The sequence below is a fragment of the Hippichthys cyanospilos genome, chromosome 4, assembly GCF_059441005.1.
Source record: "Hippichthys cyanospilos isolate Australia breed blue-spotted pipefish chromosome 4, RoL_Hcya_1.0, whole genome shotgun sequence".
NCBI classification, from domain to species: domain Eukaryota; kingdom Metazoa; phylum Chordata; class Actinopteri; order Syngnathiformes; family Syngnathidae; genus Hippichthys; species Hippichthys cyanospilos.
In genome coordinates this window covers 24,305,953-24,321,415 of record NC_142372.1, presented here as the reverse complement: position 1 = coordinate 24,321,415, position 15,463 = coordinate 24,305,953, and the positions used below count along the sequence as shown (strand labels likewise).

Here is a 15,463-nt window from a genome sequence, read left to right as displayed (position 1 = left end):
TATATATACTGTATATATATATATATATATATATATATACTGTATATATATATATATATATATATATATATATATATATATATATATATATATATATTATATATATTATATATATATATATATATAGGTGAAATTGTCTCGTCCCCGCGCAAGTGCAGTTTGACGTTCCAGGGACTTCGTGTTGCAGCGTGTTGCAATCTACTGCGTTGCTTCTCGATCAGCTTGATGGTTAGCCACAAGTTGAGCTACATTTACAGTTTTCATGCCTGTTAAATAAAGAGAGGTTATGCTAATGCACGACGTGAAGCACACAATGTTTTACATCAGTAATTTCTGTCTCGCACACATACCTGCGTACCTCTTATGTGCATGACTGCTAATGGGTTCGGTCCTAATAATTTTTGTAATGTTTCATAAAATATCCTTGCAGGTCGGCTATAACATCCTTAAGGCCCGGATCCGGACCACGGGCAGTACTATTGACACCACTGATCCAGATAAAACTGCATTGACTTGACTTTCCTGCTTCATGTTGTGACAGTAAAATTCAATGAATCATAATGATTGTCACTGACACTAACAGAAGTCTCATCAATCAGCTGAAAATCATGGCGCATGTTCGAGAAGGCTGGACACGGTCTTGATCGTGATGTATATCTGACATGACAATAAATGGTAAAGAATGCTTTTATGATTTCAAACCACAATAGTTATTGGCAGCCATTAAGTGACTGTGACATTACACAGAACGGAGCTGTCGTGAGAGGTTTGCGTTGCTAATAAATTGAAAGTTTTATACCCAACTGGATATATCAATTTTAAATACACAGTACTGTACATGTAGAAGACTTGTAGAATGCATCAAAAACACAAATGAGTGGTCATGGTCACAACAGTACTCGTGAACAATATAAGTATTATGTTCACATTATTCATGTAATATATTTAGAACATTTAAATCATTAAATTGAAGCGCAGATAAATACGGAGTGTTCCGGTGTTCTGTTCTGATCCCAATCACCGTGTTGTGCCGATCGGAGAAGAAATACTGTAGCTCCAGGCCCTCATCAGACTGAATGAGGGGGTCTGCCATAAGTGTTTCTGTGGCATACATCAGGAAGGTGATGTGGTTCTCTCATGTCCCACCTGCCCACACAGGCAATGTGTTCTGGTGACAGAAAAGGCATTGGGTCAGCATCTTGTTTGGCAGGTTGAACGACTTTAGCTAAAGGGTGTTCTCCTGAGATTTCTCAGCCCCAAAGTTGTTAAAGGCAATGGGCAAAAACAATAAGAATAAAACACACCTTAATCAGCCTTAAAACTCTTAGGAATTGTAAAGAAACCTGAAAAAATATGGCTTTATCTAAAAAGGGTGGTATTCATATAATGTGCTTCACAAATGTTTTAAAATTATTGTTTGTGAGCAATCACCCTTGCTGAGAAAATCCTTACATTTGGCGGTTGAGACATATTAAGATGCTGTTTAAAGAGCGTGATTTTTCCACTTTCCTTCAGATCATCAATCTTCACAATAAAAAGTACTTTAATGGTCTGGAATCATTTTCCCATAAGCACTAATGTTCCAATCAAATTGGTAACCATCATACCATTACAGCACGCATAACGCTTACGAGGCTGATTTGTCAGGATCTGCCCCATCTGATAATGGGGTTTCTTTGACACTGGTACTATTTGCTATATAGTATGTCAGTGTCATCACGAACCAGTCGACTCTTGAGATTTTTATTGTGAAGGGGGGAGATAGTCTCAAAAATACTTTTGAGACTCCCGCCTTAAAATGTATGAAAAATTATACAAATTACATTGATTAAATAAATCGTGTAACTGAACTACAAATGCTATTTCATACAAATGCGTTTAGGGACCTCTGATGAAATACTGGAACTAGAGGAATACCGCAGTTAGGGTTGCCCCAAGACCAAAATCGCAAAGTCAAAAAGTTGAACCACAATGTTTCGATGTGGCACCTTAATTATTTCTGTATGGTTTAATAGATCTTCTGTCACGTTGTGGCATGGCGGCGTGAGGCGATGGAGGGAAAGGGACTCAAAAAACGCAGGAGGACGGAGAGGGTGTGCTCAAACAAAAATGCTCTTTTAATAATAAAACAAGTCAGGAAAAGCAGTAGACAAAAACTGGACAAAGTAGCAAAATAAATGAGGAATGGAATATAACTCACGAGACTTAATTCGGATGACTGGGAAGAATGGAGGGCGAGTAGGAGGGGAAAAACACAGCGGCGCAGGAAACACGAATTGAAGATATAGTGGGGTAAGAGGTGCAATAATCCGACGAAGGCGACAGAGGGACGGTGGTTTAAATACATGAAAACTACTTACAGAAAACACACTACAGCTGGACGGGGACAAGAGGCAGGGGAACCGGATTGGCTAACACGTGAGGAGCGGGGACACACGGACAACAGGTGGACGGGATAAAACTAACGAGACTGAGAAAAAGGCAGGCGCTGGGAAACCAACACGAATTAGTCAGACGAAATGAACCAAAACTACTTAAACTAAATCCGAAAACCCAAAAAACCCAGACAGAACGTGACATCTTCGAGTTAGTTACTTTAGGTTCGTAAATGTTCTATCATAGTGGACGAGCGGTTGGTTACCTGCCTCACAGTTCTACGGCTGAGGTTCAAGTTGTGGCTCCTGCCGTCCTATGTGGGTTTTGCTATTGTGTCCCGTTGACCTTAGCCAAATATGCGTTCTATTTTAACATTCTACACATTACATTCATTACACGCATTCCATTTCTGGGAGTGTATTTTATCACAGTCTTTCTGCACTGTAGTATAACATTGCGTAATTAACATTTCTGTGGGTTAAGCAGATGTTAACTCATCAATGAAAACAGTCAAAGGTTCATTTCCAAGTTGATTCCTAAATGGAGACACTCGAGAAGTCAGCTGTAAAATATTCATTACCATTTAACATGAAGACGGCCTGTCCTCTATTAGTTATTCAGCTGCATCTTTGAGCCAATCCACAGAAACCTCGGTAACCCGGATGAATCTGATGTCCGGTGTTATTGCCGACATTAGACACTGACACATCACTAGTCTCACACACCAGGCACTTACCCCAGCATAGGACTGGAGTTTCTTTTCATTCACAATGCTTTTATGGACCCTCTACACTGGTGGTGAAGAGTGTAGCGTCTACACTCTAGAACAGAGGTCCCCAAACCCCGGTCCGTGGCCCAAAACCGCTCCTGAAACATCTGGTACCAGGCCGCATTAGCTGCATCTGAAATCACGATGTTTTAGAGCTGATTTAGTTTATCCTTTAACAGTTAACTCATTTGTGCTTTGCTTGGCTTGATCTTTGTTTTTTGGCGCTGCCTCTAGCCGCTGTTGATATTACATTTTGTAGTGAGGAAGGACGATGTTGCTTCGGTGGAGAGCAGTCACTGTCAGTGACACACACGTTGTTCTTTCTGTCCGTAAAATCGGTCCCACAAGTGTCTGTAAGATGTACTTTCTTTTTAAGAATGTTGTCATTTATTATCATTTGTCCAAAATTAGTTTGTTTGTTGATCCGACAACTTGTGACTGTAGTTAACATGCTCGCTAATGTTAGTTCTTCAGCATGTTATATATTGCTGCCTTGAATGCATTTAGCATTTTAACATTTTCATTTGTGCCAGGTATTTCCCGTTGGCATATGTTAGCATATGCAAAGGTTTTACATTGATAAGTACTTATTTGCATCTAATCAAAATTTTATATTGATATGAATACCAATTGTAAATCATTTATATAATTGAATCAATCAGTGTAATTTGTGTGCATTTTTATAAGACATACTAAAATTCTTGCGTTTGGTACTTACCTGATAACAGAGTTATAGCAATGTTTTATTTTGGAGAGACACTGACAGCCTTTGTTTGGTGTATCTTCTTTGCATTAAAAAAGAGTTAGTTGCTGTTCACTGTATGTCTATTCCGATGTAACCCATTCTAAAATTTGGACATAACAAAAAGGACAGGACAAATCAACTATTTCCAAGTTATTTTATTTTGAAAAACCTTATATTTTAAAACTGTCCAGATTCCCGAGGATTTGTTTTGGTCACTTGAGCGCCAAAATTTCATGTCTGTGGAAAGGTGAAAAAGCCCAGGCAAGAGGCAGGTGATGAGCCTACAACTTTGAAGAAAAAGAAAACTTTTAGCAGGCAATACCAGGAGTAGTACTTGAAATAATTATTCTTCTTGCAGTGAGGACTTCAAACACTACTTTGTCCAAAAAGGATCCACGACTGACAAGGAATGGATTCTTTACCTATTTTGTTACCGAACCAGATGAGCTTGCAAACAGCTGTAGCCTCAAAAGTACTTTTGAGGTTCCTGACATCCCATCTGTGCGAAGAGAGGAACAAGCTGAGGTCTCCCTTTAGTTTGGCGTTAATGCACTTTCATATTTTTTGTGCACTTTATATTTCCCATTCGACCCCCATCGACGATAACATTGTAAAGCGTTGATCTGTCCACCCCCCTATCCACGATAACTTCACAAGCGTTGACCGGTCCATAGTGATAAAAAGGATGGGGAGCCCTGAGTGTAGAGTCTACAGTGTAGTTAGCTGCAGTAGCAAAATTACAGTGGTTCTGAAGCCGAAAAACACTGAGAACAATTTCTTTGGCTGATGGAGCCAAAGAGGACTCACGTCTGATACACAATGAGAGGATGCTACACGCTGCAGTTGCCCATTAAGGCAGACGATGCGGAAGGGGGAAAAAATGTGCCGGTTCTGACAGATTTAGACAGTTTTAAATAACTGGGACTTTAGTTATACTTTATTGTCAATATGGTTATTGGCCCAAATGATCCAAGGTTTAAATGTGTCAATGCTGGTTTGATTAAAGTGCCCTGTGACTGGCCGGTAAGCAGTAAAGGGTTTTTGAAGGTCAACCTGGGCTGGACTTGGCACACCCGTGAAGGTTGCTTTTGGGAGACCTGATAATGGTCTTCCTCAGTGTGCAATTTCGTTATGATCTGATTACCGTAATTCCCCAGAAATAAGAACCGTCTGTGTAGTAATTTTAGGGTCAAATGCTGGTATTTTCTATGTTACCGTATATAAGACGCAACAACAGTTTCGCAACAATGTAAAAACTATAGTAAAACAAAGTGCATTTCATCTCTGTAAATTCTTTATATTTCCTTTGTATTCCCTTCTCTTCATATCTATAAATTATATATTTGTTGCAGGTTAAATTAAGTGTGTTTCAGATTTCCCACATTGTGAGTGGGCAGTGATTGCAGCATCACTGTAACGTTCTCCAAGTAGTTGTTTTTCGTTTTTCTCGCGACGCAGTTCATTTTGCCATGAATACCCAAAGTTGCGGACCATTTGTGTTCTATTAAGTTTATGATTGTGTGTTTATTCCAAAAGACCACAATTGATAAACGAGTCAAATGGAATACCTTCCCGTGTTAACTAACCGGAGAACTCTTCTCCAGCTGGTTCAATTAAGAGCAGCAAGGTATGGAGACATCTAACTTTTAACAAGGTCTTCTCCATTTTAGTAATATTCCAGTGTATGAATAAGGATGGACTCTGACGTTGATTTGTTCTGCTCGCTACTTTTATTGAAAATAATTGTAACAACCACAGCTAACACGAGCTGCTGTTAGCTGCAAAAGGCGCTGGCTGCTAACAGCCGCCTGTCGTCCGTCCTCTAGCTCGTACCATTTCGGTCATTATTATGAGTGAGAATACGACTGATCTAAAAATGCACATCTGTGCCTCAAATCTCTGCTTATGTGGTTGACGGATCAATCTTCCTCGAGTGGTGTCGAAAAAATAAAAAATCGTTTATCTGAGGCCCCCTTACTTTTTGCCTTCATTTATTTTTAAACAAAAAAATATTTGGGGAAGAAGACACGAGGGGGCGGAAATTTCACCCAGATGGTGACAACGTCAAATTTCAACATGGCACAAAAAAAACAACAACAATATACTGCAATATATCTGGTTCTAATGGATCATCTCCCTATATTAGTGCCTGTATGTCAAAAATTAAACAAAAGCCAAGTTGGACGCCATTTTTGTTGTCCTCCGTGCCCACTATTGATGTCGACAACATTCAGGCTTAATCCCAAGTTACTGCCAGGAATCAACGAGGCACTAAGACATTGCACTTATCCACCTGTCTGACCTCCTCCATCATCATTGCACGGCTCACAAATCTGTCCTTCACATTAATTTCAAAACTTCTGTGTGAGCCCTTCAATCTTGTGTGGGTGTGTATATGTGTGTATGTGTGTATGTGTGTGTATGCTAGTGGCTAGGCAGTGTTATGTAATAACCATTTTCTTTTGTTTTGATTAAAAACAGATAATCCCCCAAATGTTTTGTTCGCTCAGGGCTAACTAGTGTTATGTCATAACCATTTTCTTTCTTATGTTTTGATTAAAAAAGGTCATTCCTGAAATGTTTTGTTTGCGCAGCGTTTTATTATCGCAATGCTGTGCATTTTCAAAAGTTGATATCTGATATTCTTTTTTTTTTATCCTCAATGTGTTTGAGATGCTTTAAATGTGAAATGTTTACAGACTTTTGACAGGTACTGTAGTGCATTGTAAACCACACTCTTAAAATCACTTCTTGTACTGTATAGGCTTCAATTAACATCACTTTGCGTAGTTGGACGATGTATTTTTTTTCTTATGATATCTTCCCTTATTTTGTTGTGTCAACAGTATGTTCAAGCGGAAAATATGGCAAACACTGTGCCGAAATGTGCCAGTGCACAAACAACGGCACTTGTAATCCAATTGATGGCTCGTGTCAGTGCTACCCTGGGTGGATTGGTGAAGACTGCTCAAAAGGTAAGACTTGAATAATAATATTCTGGATGCACAATATCAGCTTTGTTTGCATTTTGGCTCACTTCAACATTTTTCTTTGCGCATCCTGTCGTCGCGGTGACATATTTGGGTGTGTCTTGTTGGCAGCCTGTCCTCAAGGCTCATGGGGTCCCGACTGCATTCACACTTGTAACTGTCACAATGATGCCCAGTGTAGCCCCACAGATGGAGAGTGTGACTGCAGCCCAGGATGGACAGGACTCTTCTGTACTCAGCGTATGCCTCTCTCAGATACTTCATTCACAACTTTGAAAGAAATACATTTACGCCACACATCAACTACCTCTAAAACACTTGAACTGTATCAATCATAAATCCGTTATACCATCACTAAATTTTTATGCATCAGCAAATTCAGCATCCAGTGCTGCTGCGGCGGTGTTACATTGCTCGGTGTGGTCACCATCTAGCGGCCGATGAACAAAACTACATCTTACACAATTCTAAGTGATTTTCGGGGGGTGAGACGAAACCATGTAAGATTATTTTAGCAGTTATTTGATATGTATGTATATCGTTTTGCTACAAGGTGTTCAGTGGTTGTTAAATTTGAGGAGAGCACACGGGTTAAGCATGTTACAGTTTTTCTCCATTGGTTTTGCCCAAAATAAACTGGATGGCTCACAAAAGCAAAAAAAAACCGTAAATCTCTCCCAAAGGTGTGCCCTTGATTCAAAACCTTTTTTTTTTATAGTCAGTGCTTCTAAAATTGTTCCGACATGATGGCAGGATTCTAGATACAGAATACAGGAAAGTATAAAAGTAGAAGAAAAAACATTTTCGTGCTATTAAAAAAAAAAAAAAAAGCATAGATTGGCATTGTTTTGTTGTGTTTTCATAATTGCTTTGCTCATTTCACCAGCAAGAGCAAAACGGCAACAGTAAGGTGGAACATAATGGCCACTATTCCAACAACCAATCTTGAGTCACTTGTCAACCTATGAACCCAGTCACAGACACCCTCAAGCCCAGCCATGAGTTGATGGTAGCGGACCAACTGGTCAGCATGTTGGTCTTGCTATGTGGTTTATGCTCACATGGTAGAGAGGGTTTCCCACTGACCAAAGGATTGGGTGCTCGAATCTTGGTTGTTTTGTTTTGTTTTTGTTGCTATCTTGGATGTGTAAAAATGTAAACACAAAAAAGAAAAGGAAAAATACATCTAACATATATTGCTGTAAATAAAATGTTATTAAGAAATCTTAAGTTGGGTCAATGGTAGTATGTTCTTGACTGATTTTGTCAGTTGAAGAGACTGTTGCGCATATGAAGTATACAATAAAATCGTGCTGGCATGTTTTCAAGAAAATAGCCATGAGCCCGATTATCAACTAATACATTTAGTAACACCGATTTATTTGGAAAATGTGATCAATGTGGGCTGGTTGTGCTCATTGTAGCCTACTTGCAAATAATCATTTGTAAAGATGCATCGAGATACTTGAGACTTACTGTGACATTTGCAATATAATGAAGTCAACGAGAAAGGGCATTGTGTTGAGAACAATTGCAAGGCAGTTTAAGAATTTGTTATTTTGAGTCATTTCTCTTTCAAAAAATTAGCCAAACCAACGGAGAAAAGCTGTAAATCGTTGGGTGCGGCTGTAGAGTTCAAGCTTTTATAATGGTGAGTTTTGCTGGCACCAAGTACATAATGGATTGCATTTTGAAAATCCCAAATACATTGTAGATTGACCAGTTCACTCAATGGTTTTACAAAAACATATAGAGCCATTTAGTGCCTGCGTGCATCTGTCCTTCCGCAGGCTGTCCGACAGGTTTCTACGGCGCTCAGTGTGCTGAGGTTTGCCGCTGTCAGAACGGGGCCGATTGTGACCACATCAATGGGCGCTGTTCATGCAGGACGGGCTTCATCGGAGAAAGCTGTGAACTTAGTGAGTATTGGTTCCAACGCGTCATTTGCACAAACCGTGAGCCGTTTAAAACCTCTGTTCCTGGGTGCAGAATGTCCTGCTGGGACGTTTGGCTACGGCTGCCAGCAGCTTTGTGAGTGTATGAACAATGCCACGTGCGACTACGTGACGGGAACCTGCTATTGTAGCACGGGATTCAAAGGCATCCGCTGCGACCAAGGTGCGTTTTCTTCCTTAAGATGCAATTACACGTTGATAACGTGGCCCAGGAGAATGAATGTTGTGTGTTCTGTGTTCTTTAGAATTCCGGAATGCCTTACCTGAAATTATTATCTTCATTTTAATTTTCCAAAAAGGGTCTTTAAAAAGCGATAGAAAAAACCTTCTGCATATATTTCATCTCGATGTGGAAGAGTCAGGAAATTCTTTGACGTAGATATCACACATCAAAAATATCACAAATCCTGAGTTGGGTCAAAAAATTTCCCTAGGGAATGAATACTGTGTTTATACGTGTTTTTTTTTTTTTTTTTTTTTACTGAACAATGTACAGAAGACATTACAGTAAAACTCCTCAACTCCTCTACATGTGCAAAAACATCCCCCAGTGTGAAAAATATACATGAATTGAAGCCTTTCTCTCTTTCTTACTTTTTCATACAATGAAAAATCTCCTTGTAGATGCGGACAATGTGTTCTGCGTGGATTCCGCGCAGAAGGGTGTGGTTGCCGAAGTAACGTTATTTTGACACGTTCAGCTGAGCGGTGTTATCCCTAAACCAAGCCAACACTTGAAGAATGGACAAAAGTAATAAAAAAGAAAGATGTTTGGTTTGTTCCGCAGTTGAAGAACTGCCATCATAAGGGTTGCGAAAGTTTAATAGGGAGCTAACAGTTTGGAATATACAGTATTTGGGTTCCGTACTATTCAGATCCGTGTACAGTATATAACTTTAGTGGAGTTTTAAATGCCGCTCATCGATTTTGCTTGTCAGCGGCCCTGATGATGGAGGAGCTGAACCCCTACACCAAGATCAGCCCCGCTCTTGCGTCAGAGCGTCAATCAGTGGGTGCCATCCTGGGCATCATCTTTCTGCTGCTGCTTATCATGGCCATGCTGGCTCTGGTGCTTTGGTTGCGCTACCGACAGAGGGAGAAAGGTCACCAGGTCCCCAGTGTCACCTACACACCTGCTCTGCACATCAACTCCACTGACTACTCCCTCTCTGGTAAGCTCTTTCTTTCTTTCTTTCTTTCTTTCTTTCTTTCTTTCTTTCTTTCTTTCTTTCTTTCTTTCTTTCTTTCTTTCTTTCTTTCACAGTGAATATATGGAAATGTGCTTTCACAAGTTTTGTGAGTTCATACTGTATATTCTCGTAAAAATTGATGGGTGACCCCTGGGGGGTGCAGAGGAGCGGGGAGAGATGACCCCATGTGAATTGTAATTGTGATAAAATAAGTGTAGGAGCCATTTTTTCTTTATATAATTGTTGTTGCATAAATGGTCACGGGGTGGCGGTACAGGTGGGCGGGGTAGGGTTGAGGAGATAATTTAGAACTTATTTAAGGACAGGTGTGTTGGCAGCACGGAAATGGGTGATGGGGAGATGATACGGTTTTTACCGCAACACTGCAAACAATGTAACAACGCCATCAACACCGCAACAACGCCAACACCACCAACAACGCAAGGACGCAAGGAAAACGCCACACCACACCGCCAAACAATTCAAGTACTCAATGCTATGCATAACTAATAAATAACTGGAAACATCACAAGCATAAGATCTGGATTTGAACACATCATTTGCACATCATTTACTCACAATCTCATTGCTACGCGTAAAAAACATCTCCCATTCCGCACCCAAGTGAGCGGCTAAAATTGGTCACTGGATTAGTCGCTACAATAAGGATTGACATTTTTTTCAGGCACTTTAATGCATTTGGGTTTTTTTTTTCAGCTTAGATCAGGGCTGTCTAACTCGTTTTAGCTTGGAGCTATGGAGGAAAATCTATTCCCAATAAAATCATGGTATACTATTTTATAACTTAAAATGTATGCCAAGCGTTATCCGAAAAGGCAACCCCATAGAGTGCCAGCCAATTTTAAGCATTTTGACGCATCTTTCAAGGCCAACAGAATATTGTATTTTATGTTTATGTCGCCATTGGTGGTACTAAATTAAAGATTGGCTTCCATTCCTTCTCTAGAAAACAAGTAAGATTTTCCCCTATTTCATTCTTTAGTAATCACTGTTTGAAAATAGGTCATTTGATTGACACCAAGCAATTTTGAACAAAAGGACAAAATGAGCTTTTGTGATTTTTTTGGGCATCTATTTTCTAGCATCTGAAACATGTCAACAGTCCTTCTCTTCGATAAAACAGGACAAAAAACAGTGAAAATGGGTTTTTCATGTAAAAATAACAGTTTGCGTATGTACCGTATTTTCCGAACTATAAGCTGCACCGGTATATAAGCCGTAGCAGCAAAAATTGACCCAAAAAACATTTTTTGCCACGGATAAGCCACATCAGACTATAAGACGCAGGTCATAACATCAGATATTTATGCAAAAAGATGGTATATGAAAGTTTCCATTTTTTTGTATACAGTATATATTTTTTTTAAATCGTCTACCAACCGCAACAGCCTCTCTTTAACAGCATTCTGTCTCCCATTGTTTAATTGATAGATTAATTTTGTGAACATTGCACACACTGCTCATAAATAATATATACAATCATAATATTATAAATACAATCATATATACTGTTTACTGCATATCAAACACAAACTTTTATACAAGATCTTTATGCCGTCCTCACTCCGAAGCGTTTGGTTTTTCGCCAGCTATACGGCTGGATAACGTTTCAAACAAGCGGACTGTCTTTCCTTTTGCTCTGCTTTATTTGAACAATGGCCATTGACCATTACCCTCTTTAGGTCGCCGTAAAACTAGACAAATAAAACACGTAATCAGCTAATGATACATAACACCTCTCGAGCTAACAAGCCAGTTGCACAACGAAAAAATACTCTTATTTCCAATGTCTCTAACGATAAACAAAACAGATGAACAGTGTCATAATTTTGACAACTTGGACGGACAATTCTCGTCCAAGGCGAAACAAAATAAGATCAGCAATCATCGAACATTGACACTGACTTAAGCACTAAGTCACCTAGCACTGACTTACTTACTTACTTCCCCCCTTGCTGCTGATCATCCACAGTAAATGAATAAGTTAATGGAAATCTTCCATTGCAGGGTATGCCAACATTGATCAAGAGGTCTTTGTTGAAATACCACTCAACAATTTCTGTCCAGTAGTCGTTTCTTTTTACTTTCCTGCTTCCCCTCCTGCTTCTACTTCTGCTACACCAGTAGACATTGGAGTCTGCTTGTCACGCTCCCCTTATGCGCGTACTGTATATAAAACGATGATGTGTAGAGAATGTTGGTGATGTCATGTGGCGACAGCAGGGCATCAGCACAGTGGCCTGCTCGCTTCTGCAGAGTGGTCACCTCGTAACAACGCCATAGGCCGCTGCTTCTCCAACCCCAGCTACCGCACACTGGGCCCCTGCACCTACGCCGCCCACTACGCCAAACCCGACAAGAGGCGCTCCACTAAGGTGGGTCCTTATCAATAACATGTCAGAAAAAACGCAAATGGTGCTGTTTTGCCAAAGATAATGCCTGAGAATTTAAATGAATGAATGGACACTCAGAAATCTATTATGAAAAGGAATAAATGACATAACAGATAGGACAAAAGTATTTCATACTATATAGATATACTTTTAAGGTTATGGGGTAGCGACTCCTCGCTGACACGCAACGTACCTGTCGGAATTCATCCATTCCGCTTCAGATTAGCAACAATTAATTTTCTTTTTCATGGACCAGACACTTAACCTTGGTTTATGCTTGATGCGTAAACACTTCACCCGGAAATATGACGTACGGAATCATTGTACAAAAACTCGTGTGTGTGTATATATATATATATATATATATATAATTACTTTTCGCATTCCAATTAATGTTATTCAAAAACGTGGAAAAAATTGGTCTGGTTTTGAGTTATGCGGGTATAATCCCATGTGTTTACATAAAGTGCGAACTCCAGAATTTATGTCGCAGACAGCAGTGAAGCCGTTTAGAGCCTTGTAAATATAATAACAAATGAATGCTCCAACACCTTCCCTTTTATTTTCCAGATGAAGGCCAAACGACGACACAGGAACAGTGCTCCAGAGTGGGGTGCCTATTGTAACCTCAGTGAGTTAGGTCTGTCCGGTGCACCTTTTTTTCCCCTCTCTTTTGCTGCGTCAAACTTTTATGTACAGTATTGCAATTTCACACAGAACTTTTCATATGTAAAAATACAACTAAAAGTGCTTTACAAGAAATCAAATCATCCCCTACCCACCATCACTTTTCCACAGGAACACAAACACACACCAGTTAAAGCAGTGTTTCTCAAATAGTGGGTGGGCCCTCCTGTGGGGGTGTGAAGTGATGCCGGAGGGTGCGGTACCCCAGGGGAAAGGCTTTGTTTTTGTCATGTCAAGTGTAATTGTGATAAAATAAGGATTGGCTTTTTTTTTTTTTTCCATACACTTTGATGGACTTGGTTTTTTTTTCTGCTTAGACCAGGGGTGTCAAACTAGTTTTAGCTTTGCAGACCTAATGGAAGAAAATCTATTCTGAAGTGGGCCGGACAATAAAATCATTGTATATATTGTGACGTCGCATGAGGTGTGACAGGGCAGACGGGGTCACAGAGGTAATAATTTCTAAATTGAATGTTTATTTCGTCACACAAAGTTCAAAGAAACTATATCAAAACGGGTGGTCAAAAGGCAGTAATCGAAATCAGGTTGGTTCTTAGATTTCAAAACTACTTTCTTTACAAAGTGCCAATGAAGGCAGGAAAAATAGCGTATCAGAAATGCAAAAACTCACAAAGTTCACAAAGTTCAACTTAAAGCAGTTCAAAAAACGGTCAAAGTCCAACTAAAACCTGTTCTCACTGCTCCCTGGCTTTGGCTTCAGTGGCACTCTCTTTCCTGTTTCTCTTGTCACTTCTTCAGCAGCACAGTCTTCTCTCCCCAATCAGCCATGCCTTCTTTTATCCCGTTACTTAATCAGCTGCACCTGTTGAGGCGGTGAGGCATGCTGGGCAATGGAGTCCTCGGCATGTCGGCCATTTTAGGGTGTGGCGTTTGCTCATAGAAGGGGAAGTAGCGGCCCTCTACTACATGTCCCCCTTGTGATGCCACAATATTTATATACTTGTACTTTAAAACTACAACTTCAAATTTATTATTTTTTATTACTGTCCAAAATAATAAAAGCACAACATTACTATTAGTCATATAAAAATAACATTATTATTAATAATAAAACATTTCAAGTTTTTCATTTATCACAGAATTCAGCTCATTGTTATACTTTACTGAATCGCCTCGTAAGCCGGGTTGAACCCATTTGGAGGCCAGTACCAGCCCGCTGGTCATATGTTTGACACCCCTGTCTTAGATAAACATTTAACCTGTATAAATACTGTAAAAAGAAAAAAAGTAGTTACCAGAAGTTGATTTTTTTTGTATTGCTTTTTCCTTGTGTCAATATTAAAAATGATAGTAGGTACTTATATTTTTTTCCAGATAATAATCTTATTTATGGGTGGCATGGTGGGGGGGGGGGGGGGGGGGGGGGTGTTCCCTTTCCTGAGGGGGGGGGGGGGGGGGGGGGCTTGCAAAATATAATTGAGATCAAACTAAATACACTATATGTTGAAGGTCAGAAGTTCTATTGGTTAAATTTAAAAAGAATATTTGTTGGTTCTATGACAGATTTTCATAAATGTTCAATACGAGCGCCGCCTGTGACTCTGCATACATTGATGGCCATCCTGACAATTTAGGTATGCATAAGCAGCCCCTTTCTTGAAATGTATGGTGCCAAATCCGAATTTGTTTTGTAGTTGGTACCTTCTTTGCAAAATTTGCGAAGAAGGCGCGCAGCACTGTCTTGGGTGACTGAGTCCGAGCATACTCTAATGCGCAAAATGCCTTTTCTTTTGAAGTGAACGGCATTTCTTAACCTGAAAAGATAGAACTTCCAAACGTTACATGCAAAAACGTGAAACGTTTCTACACAAGCTGTGAAAATTTGAGGTCATTCCAACGAAAACTGTCAAAATTATTGACCGACAAAATGAGCTCATACATTTTGGAACACCCTGTACAATAGAACCTAAGTGCCTGAGTCGAGTGTCATGTCTTGTTTTTTTTCACTGGCACTTGATGTAGTGATATAATTTTTCAACAAAGCTTAATTTACAACCCAATGACTTGCAAAAAAATTTCTGCCTATATTCAACTAAATGGACTACAGAGGCAAGAAATGTAATGATTAAAATGATAATCAACATGTTTAAAAAAAAACTGGGATGGGGCCATAAAAGACCAGGAAAGTTGATGATTGATGAATGTTAAAAGAATACCTCTGAAGGACATGTGACAGGTGGTAAAAGGTGACTGTAGTGACAAGGTATAAAAGTAGAATGTGTAAAAACAAAAATAGCCCAACAGTTTAAGAACAATGTTTCTCAATGTTTAATGGTGAGGAATTTAACATTAAACAATTAAACATTGAGAGGTATT

The 15,463-nt window shown here is 39.5% G+C and overlaps 1 protein-coding gene across 5 annotated transcripts in view; it reads left to right on the top strand.

Annotated features, from left to right (window-relative positions):
• LOC148425118 (multiple epidermal growth factor-like domains protein 11) overlaps positions 1–15,463 on the top strand; it is a 127,804-nt gene that overhangs the window by 105,763 nt on the left and 6,578 nt on the right. For 2 of the 5 annotated variants that reach the window (XM_088413849.1, XM_088413845.1), the window contains exons 16-22: positions 6,737–6,865; positions 6,992–7,120; positions 8,671–8,799; positions 8,870–8,998; positions 9,774–10,007; positions 12,267–12,421; positions 13,010–13,079. In XM_088413849.1, coding sequence (XP_088269975.1) covers positions 6,737–6,865; positions 6,992–7,120; positions 8,671–8,799; positions 8,870–8,998; positions 9,774–10,007; positions 12,267–12,421; positions 13,010–13,079 — 975 coding nt within the window. The remainder of the gene's footprint in view (positions 1–6,736; positions 6,866–6,991; positions 7,121–8,670; positions 8,800–8,869; positions 8,999–9,773; positions 10,008–12,266; positions 12,422–13,009; positions 13,080–15,463) is intronic. The other 3 variants (XM_088413847.1, XM_088413846.1, XM_088413850.1) reach the window with 3 other exon arrangements.